General features: G+C 36.6%; 1 protein-coding gene and 1 non-coding gene across 2 annotated transcripts; both read left to right on the top strand.

Moving 5' to 3' along the window:
* The first annotated feature begins 11,972 nt into the window (after positions 1-11,972).
* Positions 11,973-12,046, top strand: TRNAV-CAC (transfer RNA valine (anticodon CAC)). The gene has a single exon. It is a non-coding gene; the product is annotated as a tRNA-Val (tRNA).
* A 61-nt stretch (positions 12,047-12,107) lies between these two features.
* Positions 12,108-18,275, top strand: LOC136206442 (PRA1 family protein A1-like). Its single transcript, XM_065997500.1, has 8 exons — positions 12,108-12,442; positions 12,895-12,935; positions 13,008-13,086; positions 15,504-15,590; positions 15,669-15,757; positions 15,894-15,965; positions 16,058-16,177; positions 17,737-18,275. Exons 1-7 carry the CDS (start codon positions 12,285-12,287, stop codon positions 16,159-16,161), a joined length of 630 nt encoding a protein of 209 aa, XP_065853572.1. The 5' UTR covers positions 12,108-12,284; the 3' UTR covers positions 16,162-16,177; positions 17,737-18,275.
* The last annotated feature ends 915 nt before the right edge of the window (positions 18,276-19,190 follow it).

The following is a 19,190-nucleotide window of genomic DNA, read 5'->3' as shown; positions in this document are numbered from 1 at the left end:
GGTATTTTTGAAATAGGGCCTGCGCGTCCTGCCTTTCTACTATCTATTGTAATTTCTCCTCTCATCTGATTCCTTTCAATTCAATTGAAGTTTTCTTTTAGTAGTATAGAAATTAATATGTAATTTCAAGGCGCCATGGAGAAGACGGAGGACCTAAAGAGAAATATGTAATAGTTAGTATTTCCTTAGGTTTGCCCTTTTATTCCGTCTCTGGCTCGACGGAATAATTTAGATGATATGTCCATAACGCCAATGTATGTGTGAATGTGTGTCTGATGTATGCTAAAGCAAATCAAGACTAAGTTAGATTATGAGACTTAAATAAAAATCCCTCATTAAAAAGTTAAGTAAATAAATAAGTTATTAAAATCGGTTGCCCCTCCCTAATATTATAATTCAGCCGGCAGTACTGGGGGCCTTTGGGTTGTTGGCCAAAGTCAAGCTCGGGGTCTTATGGTAACACCTGGATTATCGAAAATCGTTCTTTCATGAATATGGGGTAATACTTAAATTAGAGTATGATAATTGGATGGGCAAACTCATGTTATCATACACTAATGGGCAAAATGGTTGGGATTAATATGAATGACATATTAGTTACTAATGTGGTTAGTAACCCAATAACCTAGGAATCGCATTCGAGATGTGATTGATTGAATGAATCTACCTAACGAATGAGACTAGTTTGTTGGCTAAAGTTAAGGCGAAATCTCAGGAGTTAGGATCCTAGCTCACTAAAGGATTTGTGAAATTCTTCGAATTAATATAGAGGGTTATTAATTTGGCAAAATAGTGGGAGCAATCTGAAATAAATTAAAAGGCCTATAATTTTAGATTGTTATACTTTAAAGCAAATGAATAACATACGTTTACTCTTTCTCACTCTCAGTTTAATGAAACACTCTTAAAATCATAACTAACACCAATCTGCAAAACACATTTACCGATAACAAGTTGAATAGTTCAAACTTCACCGACTGGTATCGCAACCTCAAAATTGTTTTGAAGTTCGATAAAATAGGGTATGTATTTGATACATCGATACCCCCTATCCCTAATAATGATGCTCCAAATCGAGGAAATCGATGCTTACAAGAAGCACAAGGCTGATGACGATCATGCCGGATGCATCATACTTGCATCGATGACATCGAAATTACAAAGGCAACTATGCCTGTTCCATCATCATGCGTCTAAAGGAATTGTTTGGGAAACAAACCAGGTGCAAATGCTACGAGATATCCAAATGGTTATATCGTTGCAGGATGCAAGAGGGCACATCAATCATGACACATTATGTCAAGATGATTGGCTATATTACCAAACTTTCTAGTATTGGATTCGCGATGGATAACGAACTAAGTGTAGACTTAATTCTTCAATCCCTCCCAAAGAGTTATTCATAGTTCATTATGAACTATCAGATGAATGACTTGCAAACCTCTCTTGAAGAGCTTGCAAATATGCTCAAGTCAGTTGAGCCCAATATTCAGAAAGGGAAGGCAATACCGACTATTGTCATATAGGGATCAAAGAAGTGGAAAGGGAATTCTCCCGATCCTAAACATCCCAAGAAAGGTAAGAAAGCCATGCCCACTAAAGTTAAGGGAAAGGAAGTGAAAAAGCCTAAAAGAAAGTACCACTATTGTGGTGACATGGGGCATTGGAAGAGAAATTGTTCTTTGTACCGAGCTACCCTCCAGAAGGGAAAAGCCGGTACTCCAAACATCTGGTATGTTCTATATTTCGATAAAGAACAAACATTGCGATTTTTATAGAGATGGGATTTTCTATTTTTCAGGAATATCACAAAATGGGATTTATGTGTTAGATTTCTGTTTTCGCAATTGATACCAAAAGACATAAGCTAGATAATTCAACTTACTTGTGGCATTGTCATATAAACGAGAGACGCATGCTAAAGCTACATTCAGATGGGCTTATAGATCCAATCGATTCTGAATCATTGGAAACATGCGAATCATGTTTAAAAGGTAAAATGACAAAGACACCCTTTAGCAATAAAGGTGAGCGTGTATCAGACACTCTAGGACTCATTCATTCAGATGTATGTGGCCCTATGTCAGTGCAAACAAGAGGAGGATTCAGATACTTCATTAGCTTCATAGATGACCATACTCGCTATGGTTATATCTACTTGATGAGGCACAAATCAGAAGCTTTTGACAAGTTCAAATGCTTCAAGAATGAAGTGGAAAATCAATTAGGAAAGAAAATAAAGACACTTCGATCTGATCGAGGTGGCAAATATCTTTCTGATGATTTTCTGAATTATCTAACTGAATGTGGGATATGCTCACAATGGACACCTCCCTATACACCACAACGCAATGGTGTATCCGAGAGGAGAAATCGTACCCTATTAGATATGGTACGATCCATGATGAGCATGGCCTTACTTCCAAAGACGTTCTGGGGCTATGCCTTAGAAACTGCCCTCTTCACCCTGAATCGAGTATCAACTAAATCCGCTAGTTCCACGCCATATGAATTGTTCGTTGGTAGGAAACTCGTGTTCTCTTTCATGAGAGTATGGGGTTGTTCAGCATATGTCAAACGCGTTGCGTCCGACAAATTAGATTCTAAATCTGATAAATGTTTCTTCATTAGATACCCTAAGGAAACTATGGGATATTACTTCTATCATCCAGATGATCAGAAAGTGATCGTATCCAAACACGCAACCTTCTTAGAGAAAGAGTTTCTCAAAGAAACACAAAAGGGAAGCGTGATTGAACTCGACGAAGTTCAAGAGGAAGAAACAACAACTGAAACAACGGAGGCGGTCGAGGTACCCGAAGAAGTCCCATTAGATGAGACTCCAGTGGCACCTATTCGTAGATCACGAAGAGTTCGTGAACTCCCAGTTAGATATGGTTTTCTAGTGGGAGATGATGACGAGGTTCCCGTGTTAGACGACGAACCTGAAAACTACGAAGAGGCTCTTACTAGTCCAGATTCTAAAGCATGGCTTGAAGCCATGGATTCTGAAATGGATTCCATGTATACTAACCAAGTTTGGACTTTGGTTGATCCACCCGAAGGGATAAAACCCATTGGGTGCAGGTGGATCTTCAAAAAGAAGACTGACATGGATGGAAAGGTTAGCACCTACAAGGCTAGGTTGGTAGCGAAAGGATATCGTCAAAAACAAGGCGTTGATTATGACGAAACCTTCTCTCCCGTTGCTATGTCCAAATCAATCAGAATCATGCTTGCAATTGCCGCTTATTTTGATTATGAGATTTGGCAAATGGATGTGAAAACAGCTTTCCTAAACGGAAACCTGCTTGAGGATGTATACATGATGCAACCTGAAGGTTTCATATCAAAGGATGCAAATAAAGTTTGCAAACTTCAGAGATCCATTTATGGACTCAAGCAAGCATCTAGAAGCTGAAATAAGCGTTTTGACGAAACCATAAAACAATTTGGTTTCGAACAAAATTGCGAAGAAGCTTGCATTTATAAGAAAGCAAGTGGGAGCTCTATAGCATTTCTCATACTATATGTGGACGATATACTGTTAATGGGAAATGACATTGCTCTATTACAATCGGTGAAAGTATGGTTATCCGGTAACTTCTCAATGAAAGACCTTGGTGAAGCAGCCTATATACTTGGTATAAAGATCTATAGAGATAGATCGCGTAGACTGCTTGGTCTTTCACAGGCTACATACATTGAAAAGGTGCTAAATCGGTTTAGCATGCTTGAATCGAAACGAGGTAACTTACCCATGGTACATGGAGTAAAGTTAAACAATCATCAATGTCCTAAAACTGATGATGACAAACGACGCATGGCTGTTGTCCCGTACGCCAGCGCGATCGGTTCGATTATGTATGCTATGCTATGCACTAGACCTGACGTAGCATTCGCGTTATCTGTAACGAGTCGCTACCAAGGGAATCCGGGAGACGAGCATTGGATTGCCGTCAAGAATATTCTTAAGTACTTGAGAAGGACTAAAGATATGTTCCTAGTGTACGGAGAAGGAGATCTGAAAATTGAAGGATTTTCAGACCCTAGTCATCTCACAGATGAGAATGATTTTAAATCCCAATTAGGATACATGTTTATCTTGAATGGGGGCGCGGTCAGTTGGAAAAGTTCCAAGCAGGGAAGCGTAGCTTTCTCTACGACCGAGTCAGAGTACATCGCTGCTGCGGAAGCAGTTTGGATTAGAAAGTTCATTACAGAACTAGGAGTGGTGCCTGACATTGTCAATCCCATTACTCTGTACTGTGATAACAATGGAGCCATTGCGCAAGCAAAGGAACCACGGTCTCATAATGCATCCAAGCACTACCTAAAGCGATACCACATCATTAGAGAGATTGTGGCTAGAGGAGATGTGAGAATAGAAAGAGTACCTACCAAGGACAACGTTGCAGATCCGTTGACAAAGCCATTAGCCTAGAAAGTACATGATCGTCATTTAACTTCTACTGGGATAAGTTTTAGAAACAATTGGCTTTAGTCCAAGTGGGAGTATGTTGGGGTTTAGTGTCCTATAGACAATTGTTGCAGGATACAAACTTATTGTAAATGAATTGTTCTTTATATCATTTGTTTTAATAAGATATATGTTTTATAACTATATAAAGGCAATCCCTTTTAAAGCACTAAATAAAGTCTAATAAAAGGAAATTCGTAAGTTTGTTTAAAGTGATTATAAAGTGTTCATACAAGCATGAAGTGAGACAAAACTTTATAATAAACTAATAAACTTAAAACCACCCCAAGTCAAGTGATATGTTTAGGATTGATATATCACTGTTGAGACTTGTATGTAACAATGTCTTCTGTCCGACAGAAAGCTGATCTCACAAGCTTCACATATATAGATATCTGGACAGTTACATAGATCCGGTGAAACGTTGTTCATTAGGATTGGGGATCCGACTTGAGATAACAGGATGGGTAGATTCATCCTTGTCACCTGTTCATCTCATTGGTATTAATAGGTATAACTAATCCTCAGACTCAAAGGAATGTTAATTGGTCATCCTGAATTACTGAATGTGAGACTTTGATCGCGTGGTCCCACGATCCTTAACAGAGATGACTCTGGGGTGTGAACTGCAAAGGTTGGGTGTCACAAGAGGTAATGTTAGGGTAGTTATACATTGGATTGAGCATTTATCACTCCCGATGAATGGGAGATACATCCAAGGATCGCTTGTGGAAGACTCGACTCTAAACCCTTGCAAGGTGATAGCTTAAGAGTAGAAATTCGGATTTCACTTAACCTATCTTTTGAGTTGACTCGGCCAATAACAAGTAAAATGAACGTCTCGCTATATGTGACTTGACATTACCCATAGTCATAAGATTCAGTTCAAGGATGTAGTTGATAAAGGATCGTATTATACCGTAACTAATACGGAAGGGTTAACGACAGAATCAACCTGTCTTCTTAACGGGCTCTGGGGGAATGATTACGGACTTGCCAATAACATACTCTGTACATCATTCCGTTATGCAAGGGATTAAATATAATTCTTGAAGAAATTAATTTAATAGGTTGCATACGGCCAGAAGTAGTAAGGACCTAATGGATCACACATAAGACTTGGAACCAAAAGGAGAGATGAATATGATTAGTAGATGGAAGCCCAAAATTAAGCCCAGTAAGGCCCAATTACATGGAGGGGCCGAAATTTATATGTATTTGAGTAAGGAATTAATTTATTCCATTCATCCTAATTTGATTAGGATTGTGAAATTAAATTAATTAAGAGATAATCAAGTTAGGAGTTTTAATTAGATTAATATACTCCTATTATTATCTAACTAGGTTATTTATTATTATCCTAATTATATTAGATATATAGTAAGATAATAATTAGAAATCCTATTCCGAATTGGATTCCTATTAAGTAACCTATTCCTATCTAACTAGGGTTTAGATACAAGCAAATATATATACCCCTCCTACATGTGAATTTCGACCTAAGCCTCTACCCTGCCCTAAAGTGATTTTCGAAATTGCTTAGTTAGAGAGAGAAAAGAATTCCCATCCCCAAGTTCGTGGATAAGAATTCATTCGGCATTCCATCGATTGATTAATCTAATTCATCCCTCTTTCTCCTTGATCCTGTGTTGGTTAATTAGATGTAATCTATTTTGGTTACATCTCATAAGGGTTGATTCTAATTTAACCTCACCGTGTTCACGAAAGAAGAAAAACAATCAAAAGGGAGAAATTCCTTTTTCTTCGCCTACATCAGGTCAGTTCACTATTTCGAGGATTCCCGGAGATTGAACCGTCGGATCGTCGCGAGTTTTGGACAGTAGCTTCTAGACATATTCCTCCATGTTTCCACCGAAGGGATTGTCGTTCGGAGGTCTGGAAGGTCTGTTTCGAATAGGGGCAGATTGGTAAACAGTTTACCTCTCCTTTGAAGTTGTGGGCACTTCGTTTGCAACGGTAGATTGATCAACGAAAGGTATTTCTTCTTATTCCTCTTCATATGAAATAACGATTAACGGATCCTATGGTTAAAAGGAAGTAGACTAAAAATTTTATAGTTCCGCTGCTATACCTTAGCCCTATTTCCAACATTATGGGTGCTCAAGAGTTGTTAAAGTCAGATAGTCGCAGGTTTGTAGGGGAGGGTGTGAGGTTCGGATTTGGGATGACCCGTGGCTCCCTGACGATCATTTTCCATATATTGAAAGCGAAAAATTGGATGGTTTAGGGGTGGAAGTGGCGGCTGATCTTATGGAGGAGGGTCGGTGGTCATGGGATGTTGGGTTAGTTTCGGGCATTTTTGTCCCTCGGGATGTAGAACTTATTCTCTGTATCCCCTTATCTAATCGGATTGATCATGATGGGTGGTACTGGAAGGATGACCGATGGGGCAACTATACTGTTAAAAGTGGGTACCGAAAGCTTATGGCTGGATTTGGAACAAATTGGTTCATTGATTCTCCAGTTTGGAATCTTAAAGTGCCCCCTAAAGTTAAGAACCTTCTTTGGCGGGTTCTTGCTAGCTGTTTCCCTTCTAAAGTCGCGCTGAAAGCCCGGAGGGTTCCTACCTCAGATTTATGTGAGCTCTGTCATGGGGCGATGGAAGATTCTTATCATATTTTTCTCAAATGTACCATGGCTCGAGCTATTTGGATTCTCTCGCCTATTGGGGATGTGGGAACCCAATTTCATAACATTTTTTATTATTGGGGCTGGATCTTTTCTAAACCGGTGGAGCTTGTTGAGCTTGTAGCGGTTTTATGGTGGATTATTTGGTGTTATAGAAACGACATTGTGTGGAATCGGAAGGATTCACACGCCTCGATCCTGTACCATTCGGCCGGTTCCTTTCTACAGGCATGGAGGAAAGCGCAGGCATCGGTTTCTCCTTCAGGCTGTCCGGCTGTGCCAAGCCCGACGGTGTGGCAGCGTCCTCCAACAGGCTTTCTAAAACTAAATGTGGATGGTGCGTCATTTGCGAACGAGAATGTGGCTGGGTTTGGGTGTATCGTTCGGGATGAGTTGGGCCGGTTTGTTGCGGCTAAAAATGGTATCTTGCAGAATTATCAAGATGCATCGTTCATTGAAGCGCTATCGGTCCGTGAAGCTCTCAGTTGGATCAAAGACCGCAGATGGAAGGATGTAATCATTGAATCATATTCTTTGATTGTGGTACAGTCTATGGCCCGCCCGTTAGAGGTTTCATCTCCTTTTAACGTCTTAGCCAATGATTGTCATTTTTCATTGAACGGGCTTTTTAATTGCTCTATTCCATTTGTCCGTCGTTCTACAAACTCTATTGCTCATTTGTTAGCTAAAAGTAGTATTTTACCTTTACATCGGGGTGAGTGGTTTTCTGTACCCCCTGATTTTATTTGTAATGCTTCTTCTTGATTCTTAATATATGCTTCATTGGTTGTCAAAAAAAAAATATATATTGGCTATTTATATTATTTGAATTATTCGTAACAATATTATTTAGGAAAAAGTACAAAAATAAACCTTGTGGTTACATCTGTTTTCGATCGGCACCCTTGTGGTTTAAAAGTTTACAAAATAGTACATTGAGGTTCATTCCATTAGCAAACACATACCAAATTGACTAACAGTGTTAAAAGTCAATGAGAAAAGAGTTAATTTGGTCCTTATATTTATTTATTTTATAAATTAAATCTCCTTAGTATCTAATTATCACAAACAAACCCCAAAATAAAAAATAAAAACCAATTAAACCATATTCTCCATCCCTCTTTAATTTCTTATTTTTCTTCTCCTTTCTCTTTCCTCTCCCTCTCCTCTATTTCTCTCCCATCTCTCTCTCATCTCTCTTAATTTCTCTTTAAAACCAATTGAATTAAAAATTAGACATTAAAATTCAACCCAATATTCAAAATGACCAGATGCTCAACATACGGTGCCCATTTTTTATTATCGCAAAAGAGAATCAAACAGTCACTACTTGTCTTTTATTATCGCAATTTGGATATTATACAACAAAATTTCTTAGTTTCCCTTAATTTATCCATTTTCGAGATGACCGTACCGTGGTCCTTCATATATTATTTCAGTTCTACAGGTTTCAGATGACTAGCAATCTAAGTATTATATATATTCCTAATGTTTTCATTGCTGACTTTAAGCCGCAGTATTATCTTAAGAACTAGCTCGACTTACGCAGCTATGTTGCAGGAAAATGTGGAACCGAAATTTCCAGCAACCTTTGATAGTAAAATTTTAACCAAAGCTGCATTTGGTTAAAAGATCGTTGTAACAAATTTAAGCTTAAGTTGCTCGTGTTTCATTCACAATTCAGCCATGGCTTCTGTGTCTTCCTTCTAGGAGCTTCCAGTTGCAGAACTCTATGATTGAGTTGGAGATGCAATAGATTCTTGAGGTTCTACTTCCTCTCCTAAGATTTTCGTTATGAAATGTCTTGCCTCCGAGTCAAAATCCACCCATTCAGAAACTATTCTTCTTGCACCCCACCAGAAACAAAAATGGAAAAGAAGAGCTTTTTAAGTAAAAGAATAATAAAGAAAAGTATTATCACTATGGAGGTCTAATTGTCCGAACACTCACCTGAAGTTTGGGTTCCTTTATCATTATCATTGGGTTATTGCAAAGATCAATAGTTTTTGCCTTAGATTTTGTGGCGTTACCGCACCACGATTCGCACCATAACCACTCTTGTGAAAGTGAAAAAATGGGCACCGTATGTTGAGCATAGAGGGAGAAAAAGAGGTGAGGGAGACGAGAGAGAAGAGAGAGAAGAAGGGGAGAGGGAGAGGAGAGAAAAAGGAGAAGAAAAATAAGAAATTAAAAGAGATGAAGAAGATGATGTAATTGATTTTTAATTTTTATTTTGAGATTTATTTGTGATAATTAGATAATAAGGAGAGGTAATTTATACAATAAATAAATAAGAACAAAATTAACTTTTTTCCTTTTGACTTTTAACACCGTTAGTCAATTTGGTATGCGTTTGCTAACAGAATGAACCTTAAGGTACTATTTTATAAACTTTTAAACCACAAGGGTGCCGATCGAAAACAAGTGTAACCACAAGGTTTATTTTTATTCTTTTCCCTATTATTTAATAACAATAGATAGGTGCAAATAATTAAAAGAACATAAAAAATTACATGAAATATTTTTTTTTTTGATAAAAATTGGAACGATACAGTAACTTGGGCCTGACATCCCAACCAGGTCGGCACCCCCAACCCAAGTACCATAAAACCCAAATAAATTAATAAATGAAAAAAATATAAGAGGGTAACAAGAGGAGGAAGAAAAGGAAAATTAACAAAACTAAACTAAGAAAAGTGAAGATGACTAATATTACAAATGTCGTCTTGAATGGAATGGCAGAAGCTAGGAGCTATAGGCCACCAATTTATTTTCGAGGTAGAAACTCCAAATATTGCAAGTGCATCTGCTACTCGGTTTCCCTCCCTATAAATGCGCGTAGACATAATGTTCATTTGGGAGCAAATGTTGAGGCAATTCAGCCAAGCTTGGTGAATAACCCAGGGAACCTCCATAGAACGCTTCTTTAGTAAATCAACCACATACATCGAGCCCGATTCTACCCACAAGTGGTGCCAGTTCTTCTCCCAAGCCAGTTCAATCGCAAAAATTGCAGCTTTCAATTATGCCACGTATGCAAAGGTGCGAGGGATAGAGAACGAGAAGCTACCTTTTGGGAATCCACGCGTATTGCGGAATATTCCACCCGCCCCAGCGTCCCCCGGCGCACCAAGAGCTGAGCCGTCTACGTTAACATTTAACCATCCTTAAGGAGGCGTTAACCATCGAACCGTGATGATATTAGGAGCCAGAAGCGGTCTTGGCAGTGCCTGGAGCCGCGTTATAATTGTTGCATCACGGACAGTTGAACAGTAGCCCCTTGAGATGTGAAGTGATTCGCTAATAAGTCGTTGTAGGAGGCCTTTTGCTCTTTGGATGGAAGGGAGCACCGAATTGAAAATAACTTCATTTCTGGTATGCCATATCAACCATACACAAGAAACCGCAGCTACATGCCAAAGCATAGACACATGAGAACCGTATCTGAGACATCTTAAGCTGTAAAAAAAGCTGTGAACTATAAGTGCATCGACAAAGAACAATCAAATATCAGCTCAAACTCCTTCATAGAGAACCTACAAAAAGAAAAAACAGTTAATAAAAAGGTGATTAATGGTCTCAACATCTGCGCCACACAGAACACAGTGAGGAGCCATAAAAAAATCCGTGGCGCTGGAGCAGGTCCTGTGTTGAAATGCGTCCATATAAGGCTCTCCATACTATAATCGATCTAGATGGCGGTATTTGGGGACCCCAAACAAATTTATACCAATTAATGTAGAGCTGTAACTAATATCCAAGTAAAACCCCTTGACAATGAACCCTCCTTTCTCTGCCGGCTGCCAGACGCATAAATCAATGACGTTATGACCCCTTTGAATCGAGCGAATGCTGTTTTGGGCATCCAGGGGTAAGCGCTCAATATTTTGCCACTCGGAATGAACCAGGAAATCATTCACAAGGTTAAATAAATTGCATTGAACTCGCATTTCAAGCCCCAGCTGTTCAGCCACTGTCGGATTTAGCCAACTATCAGTCTAGAAGTTGAGGGCTGAATATTGACCAATCCACCAATGCGTTTGTTTTCGAATCAATGAATACACCAATTTACAAGATGACCAGATTGAAGACGAGGCGATACTAACCTTTGGTAGTCCGGAGGCTGCACAAAATCTTGATTTCATTAGCGTAATAGCAGGACAAGAGTTGGACTTTTTTTTTTTGAATTAACTGTTTTTTTTTAAATTTGTTGCTTTTTATTATTATTCATACATGCATCAGATATTCATCCATAATCTTACAATTTACTATTAAAATTAACACTTAAAGTCTTTGCCACTTAAAATCTTTCCTTATAAGTATGTAGAATTGTATATGGATATCAGTAGCTCACCTAATTATGTTTTTTATAGTTTAATTTTATTTAAATTTTCTAATATAAATATATATTAATTGGAAGAGCTCGACTAGGTTTGAAAATTAGTTTTCTTACCTTAATTCAGTCCAGTCCGAGCCTGAGATAAATATAATACGCGTCGAGTTGGATTGTACAAGGTAGTTCAATATATAACCTGATTAGATCCAGCCCTATCCCGATTCAGCCCATAAACATATATAATATATATAACAAAAATTAACTTTGGACAAGGTTGTCTCAATGATTGTAACAGTATTTAAAAATTACTCTTGCAATGAAAAAACACAAAAACTGATTTCAGCACATTTTTTTATTTACTAAAAAAATTAATTTGGTGTTTGCTTAATCTGCAGCTCCAAACTAGTTGTTAAATTGATCGATCTGTTCAGTTGGCAACAATAGGCACTAACGTTTTCAGTTAACATAACCTATTTATAGATTAACTGTACAAAGTTCAACATCGAAGTCTGGGTGGTGTAGTTGGTTATCACGCTAGTCTCACACACTAGAGGTCCCCGGTTCGAACCCGGGCTCAGACATCTATATATATATTTTTACATTTTCAGTTAATTATTGTTTTTGCTTCGCTTTTTACTTATCATTGTTACCTGTCGAATAGCAAACAGCCAAAGCAATTTCCATAACCTCAGATCGAGGTAGACGCAGACTTCCAGAAATTCCTACTCATTTCCCTTTAATTTCCTGATTTCTTCTTCTTCTTCCTCTTTGTGTTTGCTGCCAATCGTTTCTGAAGTTTCTCACGGCCTACAGACTGCTATGGATTGGGGTAACGTAACAGCAGAAGATCTGATCGATGCACTTCGCGAGGTAGACTGGTCATCGCCACCTCGACCTTTCTCCGAATTTTTCTCAAGATTCACTGTCCCTAAATCATCTGCTAAATGGGACAGCCGCCTTAAATGCAATCTTTACTAGTGCGTTTCTTTATTCCTATTTGTATCGCAATCTCATTTTTATGCTATTTGTCTTATAATCTGCTAGGAGGCATTCATGAATCTCTTTTTTCTTTGCTTACACTAGATTAAGTTCCCCTTTGTTCTCAGAAATTGTAAGAGAAAACAAGAGACTTTGCTTCGGATGCGTTATGCGGGGTTTTGTTCATCGGAAAACATACCATGTCAACTTGATAACTAATTCTATTATAGGCTTTTAATGCATATTACAGTGTACAACTGGATGCATGTGCAATTCGATTAGTTGCTGATGTAATTTTTATGCAACTATTTCTTCTTGCTGTTTCATGGTGACGCGTGATTGGAATGTTGATTGTGGATCATAAAAGCCATATTTCCTCATTGATTGAATCAGAGTATATCTATTTTCCCTAGCTAAGTTTTAACCTTGAGCTATACTACTTGCTTTACAGCTATCGGACAAACTACTTCATTATGATCATTTTCCTTCTTGGTAAGCATACGTTGCTCTGTAAGTGTTAGTTTCTAATATTTGTAAAAGGATTAACGGCATGTTGTGATACAGGACTGGGTTTCCTTAGACGACCACTTGCTATAGTGGCTGCTCTCTTATCAGGACTTAGCATTGCTTTTATGAATGATAGGTAAGTTTCTTTAGATCATTCTTTTAATTTCCTCCCCTTTGATTTGTTTGTGTGCATCCTGATTTTGCATTATTGATTTAAAATGTACAAGGTGTAGAAATTGATGTGTGGAAATTTTGATTATTAAGACTTCAGTCACTTAGTAAATATTCACGTAATCATGAAATGAAATATTTTACTGCTATTTTGTTTGTATGTTTAAAATTCTTATTGTAGTTGAAGAACCCAAACATTTAGGACTCCAAAGAAGCTTAATGTAATGTAGATAAATTTCTGGGATCTAATGATCTATCTATGAACGGAGTATTTTAGGTTTTATAGAACTTCAAGATATTGTTGACCTCTGATATCAACAAGGATGGCAAATAGAAAAAGACCTGGGAGCTCTTTGAAAGAAGGAACTTGGTTCACACAATAACCTATGTTGCACGGACGCTTACATAAAGACGGACACGGGAAACGTTATTTCTAAAACATAACCTTCATAAATTAACCTTGAAATGAAAACGGATAGGATATGGACACGGACATGACACTCAGAAAAGCTACTAAAGAGGAATGTCCGTGAAACATAGACAATAACGACTGGCATATTTTCAGTGTGTGTGACTGTGTGTGTATATGGATTATATATAAATGAAACTAAGAGCTGAAAAACGAAAAACTAAATTTCAATTGCTAAATATTATAACTGCTGAAAAATGTCAAATGATAAATTTGTAAGTGTTGAAAATAAAGTAATAAACATAAGGATATAAAAATAATTTTTCGAATTTTTATGAAAAGTGATAAACATAATATATTTTGCGAGTATACAAGTCACTTTGAAATATCTTTATTGATAATGTTGAGCTTAAAATTTAAAGATAGATTACTGACTTATCTAATTAAGTGATTTTTTAAATATAACTGAAATTTTGAAGTGGTGTTTATTTACTTTTTTAATTTCAAGTGTTACACAATTAGAAGTAAAAAAAAGCTCTATCTTAAAATATCCTATTACTGATCCAGATCCAAATGGATTGGTAATGAGGCATTCAAGTCAAAGAGATTGGAAATTGTGGTATGAGCTGAGAATGACAGTGAAGTCAGCATGTGTACTTACATGTGTGCATTTAAGAGGCTGTGAGAATACTGACTTAGTTTTTGCACTTGACATATACAACTAATATGTTGATAGCTTCAATGCTAGGCTTTGAAGATGTAAATTTTATATATTAGATTTGAATACGAAATAGTGGCAAAATTTAGAATGGTTAAGGAAATTAACAATTGAACATTTGAAATGAAGGAGAGCCAGAATAAGGTATTCTAGCTAATTTGGCTTCCCTTTTACTCTCGTATTGGAGGTCAGCAGAGTAGTGGGGCAACTGAAATCAAGGTCTTGTTGGTATTGTTGTCATCTTATCATTCAGTTGAATTTCTTCCTGGAATTCAGTCTCAAACTCTCACTTTCAAATGTGTCATGGATCACCCCCTTTTCATTATCTAATTATATCCAAATTATGTGTTTGTCACACATGCCGGCCTTATTGCTCTCACCTGACTTGGAACATGTTTTCTTCACTATCTTGTTAAATGGCTATTTTGTTGGTGGCAGCACATTAGTAAGTGAGATGCAGAATAATGATATATTATACATGGAAGATGTGGTGGGGAAGTTGACTGGAAAAACCTAAGGGGTTTATTCCGTTTATATCTGGTTATTTTTGTGCCTAGGCACGTGTACACAATGAATAAGCAGTCAGATAACAAGAAATGGCCCATAGAGTTTTTTAGGAAGGATTGGTCAAAGGATGGCTGAGAGTGGTTTCTGGTGATTTTAAGCTATGAAATTGCATTTTAAAGCATCGTGCAGAAAAATAGAAGTATTTTACCCTTAAGGTTATTGGGGAAATTCAGTTTTGCCTTCATCGTACAAAACTACTCAATTTTGCCCCCATGGTAGAAATCTTAGCTCAAAAGGAAATCCATCGCTAGTTTTTGCCATTATGTACTTAGAAATGGCTAAAATTGAATTAGGTTTTATATCATGAGGTTAAAATTGAGCTAAAGTTTCTACAATAGGGGCAAAATTGGACTGTTACCAAACAACTCAAATTTTCCCATGGTAGAAATCTTAGCTCAGTTTTATCTTTCTCTAAGGAATTCCGTTGCTAGTTTTCGTCAGGTGTTACTTAGAAAAGGGTAAAATTGAATTATGTTTTATATCATGAGGTCAAAATTAAGCTAAAGTTTCTACAATAGGGGCAAAATTGGACTGTTTGTACGATGAGGTAAAACTGAACTTTCTCAATAACCATATGAGCAAATTTTTTCCTTGTCCCTATTTCTCATGACTACCTTACTTCTTTCCTTATTGCTGTAGCTGTGCTGATATTTCCCCCACTTAAGATTGCTGAGTGTTTTTCGTGCAGCTTTGCAGGTACTTTTAGTGAGAAGGTAACAAGAACTATGAGGCAAATTTCTCCACATTTAGCTGCTAAGCTGAGACCTCCTCTTTCGTAAGTCCTTTACCTGCTTTGTTTGTTGAGTATCTATCACTCCTGCTTTGCCTTTTTCATTTTTATTTTTGTTGTTAGACCTGTTATTCGTGGACGTCCATCTGCTAAAAGGGCAATTCATATATGTGGTCGGCCCCGTTGGGTATTTGTGCTGATATTCTCTTCTGGTAAGTGCTTACCTTAAGACTGATTTCTTATAAAGCAGTGTGAACTGACCATTTTGTTTGCTAGCCTATATGGAATTTGTTTTAAAATTTAACTGATTGCATCACCATTAACTTTTTTTCCCTACTCATTTTGTAGCAAGTTTCATCCTTTGGCATGTCTCCTGTGGTCTCTTGACTGTGCTATGGGCACTTGCCTTTGGGCTTCTTGGTTGGTTTCTTTCGTAGACTTCTCAGACTTATTCTTCATAATAAGATGCTTTTTCTTAATCAATTCTTACTTACTGTCTTTCTCTCTCTCAGCCACTCTCCTTCATGCAAGCTTTAGAACTCCTAATCTGAAAGCACGTCTGAACACATTTCGTGAAGAATTTCGTGCTGTTTGGCGCAATTACAGTGACCTGTAGATTTGATGTACTGCATGTAAGTAAACATGGGCTGAATTTTTACTGATGCTGGGTATATATATGAAGCCAGGCCTATCACTCCTGTTCCTTATAGAGCTTGTCCACTGATGTCCATATTTTGATTTATTAATTTTTTGTAGTAAAAGAAATCACTAGGATATATAGTGTATGTGTGTGTTTTTCTGAGTCAATATGTCTGGGTCTGGCTTATAGCTGGATTGTGCCAAAAGCGTAATAAGTTCGTTCATATGATCAGAATCAATTCATTGTTTTTATGATGCTGTGGTGTTGATAATGGCATAGCCTGAGCATCCCATTAGCATTAGTTTTTAGCACTCATCACTGAAGTGCTTTTGACCCCAAGTATGACGCCCTCATTTAGGTTCACATATGATGCATGTCTACTCGGGGCTAGAGATGAAATAAGCAATGCCTCAATAAAATCGAAGAGGCTTATAATTGTCTCAGGTTAAGTGCTTTCAGATTGGAGGATACTACCTTCATTTAGGTGCACATGAGATGCATATATACTTGGGAACTGAGTTCTGAGGTGAAAAAAGGAATGCCTGAGAAGAAAATTAAATCGAAAAAGGAACAAAAAGAGAGAATAGTGATAGGAAGAGTAAGTTTGAACGAAATCATATGTTCTGGTACTTGTGGTGTGAATTGTTAAGACAAGTTTTGAATAGCTTAATGGGGATTCCATTGAAGCTTAAACAATTGTGCAGTGACTAACCTGAGCTTTTATAAAGAGAAGGATCTGTTCTTTAACAACTGTTTCATCCCTTACTTTTGAAAATCGGTGCTTTGCATTCAAATTCTAGCTGGTGAAGTTTCTCATGTATACATTAGCTTTTGTGTGGTAATTCTCATTGTTAGGTTTTCATATTGGACTTGGTGAGCCGTAATAAAAGCCTAGGGCTCAGTAGATCAAAATAAAGCAACTTGGCTCAATTGGTAATTTTATAGAATTCTTGGTACTGATACTGTATTATTTTTCTCTTTTTGAGGAAATGAAAGCAACGAGCATGTTGACCTAAATAAAATAGTAGAAGGATTATTTATTTATTTTGTGAGCATGTTGACCTAAATAAAATAGTAGAAGGATTATTTATTTATTTTGTGATGCTATATTACACGGACAAGATAATCCTTATTGGCATGTGAACCTACAGTAGACAGTAGATAGCTCCAAATTTTTCACTAGTTTTCCACACATAAAATGTTAGATGCATCCATTGAAACCTAATGAATAGGCGTGTATAAAACGTTTATCCACAACTTACATGGTTGTATCCTTGTCGATTTATTGAAATTGTGAATCAGTAAACACGTTCTTACTCTTATCGGCCATTATTTTTCTCCAAACATCTCTATTTTGGATCGTGAAGTAGGTGGGTTAGGAAAAGAATTGGCTAGCAAATTCATTAGTTTTTTTTCCTGTCACATCATAACCATATATTGATCCGTTGCATGTTGATGCTGATACTGTTTGTTAATGATCATGGCATAAGCCACTTAGTTGCTTCGGTAGCTGTAATATTAATTTCAAATGCTCAACCTGCATTTTTGCAGGGGCAGAAGGGGAAAAGCAGCCAATACTTTGGATTTGAATTGCGAAGTTATGGGGCTCCCGATGTTCACAGATCTCCAACATCATGTAAATAAGTGATGAGGACCTCTTTTCTGTAAAGAAAAAAATGAATCAATATTTGAAGAAAGTTGAGAGGAAACATTGATAGGATGCATGAGGGCGAGGTATTAAATAGCCCTTTGTTGGTGTGAAGGATGCTTAATTGTTTTTTTAGAAGCAGCACCAATCAAGTAGTTCCTCTTGAAGCTATCAACCCTATTGGATTAGAATATTTTAGGTGACTTTTGATTGCATATGATTGTTGTATCTTTTTGAGTGAAGCATTCTATTTGTTCACTCTTTTCTTCATTGATGCACTTGTTACTATTGTATTGAAATTAAAAAAAATCACATAAATGAGCTCTTAAATTAGCCCCACCGCTATTCTTTCTATTTTGTACATATATACCTAAACTTGTCATTTGATACTCTGAAATTATACATGGATTTATCATAAATTTAAATCTATTAATTTTAGACCTTTGACATTCTTATTATCTCATTTGGCAGATTTTAAAGTTGATATGGTCTTGCCGAGTCAAATTTCACCTAAATACATTTTATTTTATGTCATTTCAGTAAATAAGGACAAGTTTAGGTATTCGATGGGTTCTAATATATGTTTAGTGCACCAAACAACAAAAGTTTAGATATGTAATTGTTTGTTAATTACATAACTACGAGTGTTAGAGGTATAAAATTAATATGTTTAGGTGTTTGTTAGGTAATGTGTTCAAGATAAGAAATGCTATGTAATTATGTATTATGTATTGGTGCTGTTTGGCGATTTGAGGTTTAAACAACTTTTAGAGGTTTGATTTGTTAAAGCTAGTGGTTTGGTAAAAAGCGGTTTAAGATAATGGTTAGGGTTCAAGATGAGAAATGCTATGTAATTATGTATTACTAGTCGAAAACCCGTGCGATGCAAAGGATACAATTTTTTTTATATAATTTAGATAAATAAATAAATAGACATATTTACTTTTAAGTAATTTTATATCATGCTATGAATTTTTTTTTATATTATGTATATTAATTAGAATCATTATGCTCAACATTTGAGAATTTGAAGAAATTCAAATAATAATATTTCTTTAATTAATATTTCCAAAAACTTGTTCTATGAGTACAAAAAAAAAACGTTTTATAATTAATATGTGAAATTAATACTATTAATTAGAATCATTATGCTCAACATTTGAGAATTTGAAGAGATTCAAATAATAATATTTTTTTAATTAATATTTTCCAACAACTTGTCCTATGATTATGTTTCATCAGTTTTGATCACATGCACCTTAATGACCATGTAATATTTGGTCATTCACCATTAGATCTAGATTTATTATAATCATGAGATGAAGATTTAAAACATACTAAGGCTTGGATTTTATAA

The sequence above is a fragment of the Euphorbia lathyris genome, chromosome 9 (genome assembly GCF_963576675.1).
Source record: "Euphorbia lathyris chromosome 9, ddEupLath1.1, whole genome shotgun sequence".
NCBI lineage: Eukaryota > Viridiplantae > Streptophyta > Magnoliopsida > Malpighiales > Euphorbiaceae > Euphorbia > Euphorbia lathyris.
Note: the sequence above shows the minus strand (reverse complement) of the source record. Positions and strands in the feature narration are given on the sequence as shown.

Coding starts and splice junctions, on each gene's coding strand:
- LOC136206442 (XM_065997500.1), top strand. CDS start 12,285: ATGGATTGGGGTAACGTAACAGCAGAAGATCTGATCGATGCACTTCGC. Junction 15,758..15,893: donor TGTGCTGATATTCTCTTCTG/GTAAGTGCTTAC, acceptor CTCATTTTGTAG/CAAGTTTCATCCTTTGGCAT. Junction 15,966..16,057: donor ACTTGCCTTTGGGCTTCTTG/GTTGGTTTCTTT, acceptor TCTCTCTCTCAG/CCACTCTCCTTCATGCAAGC.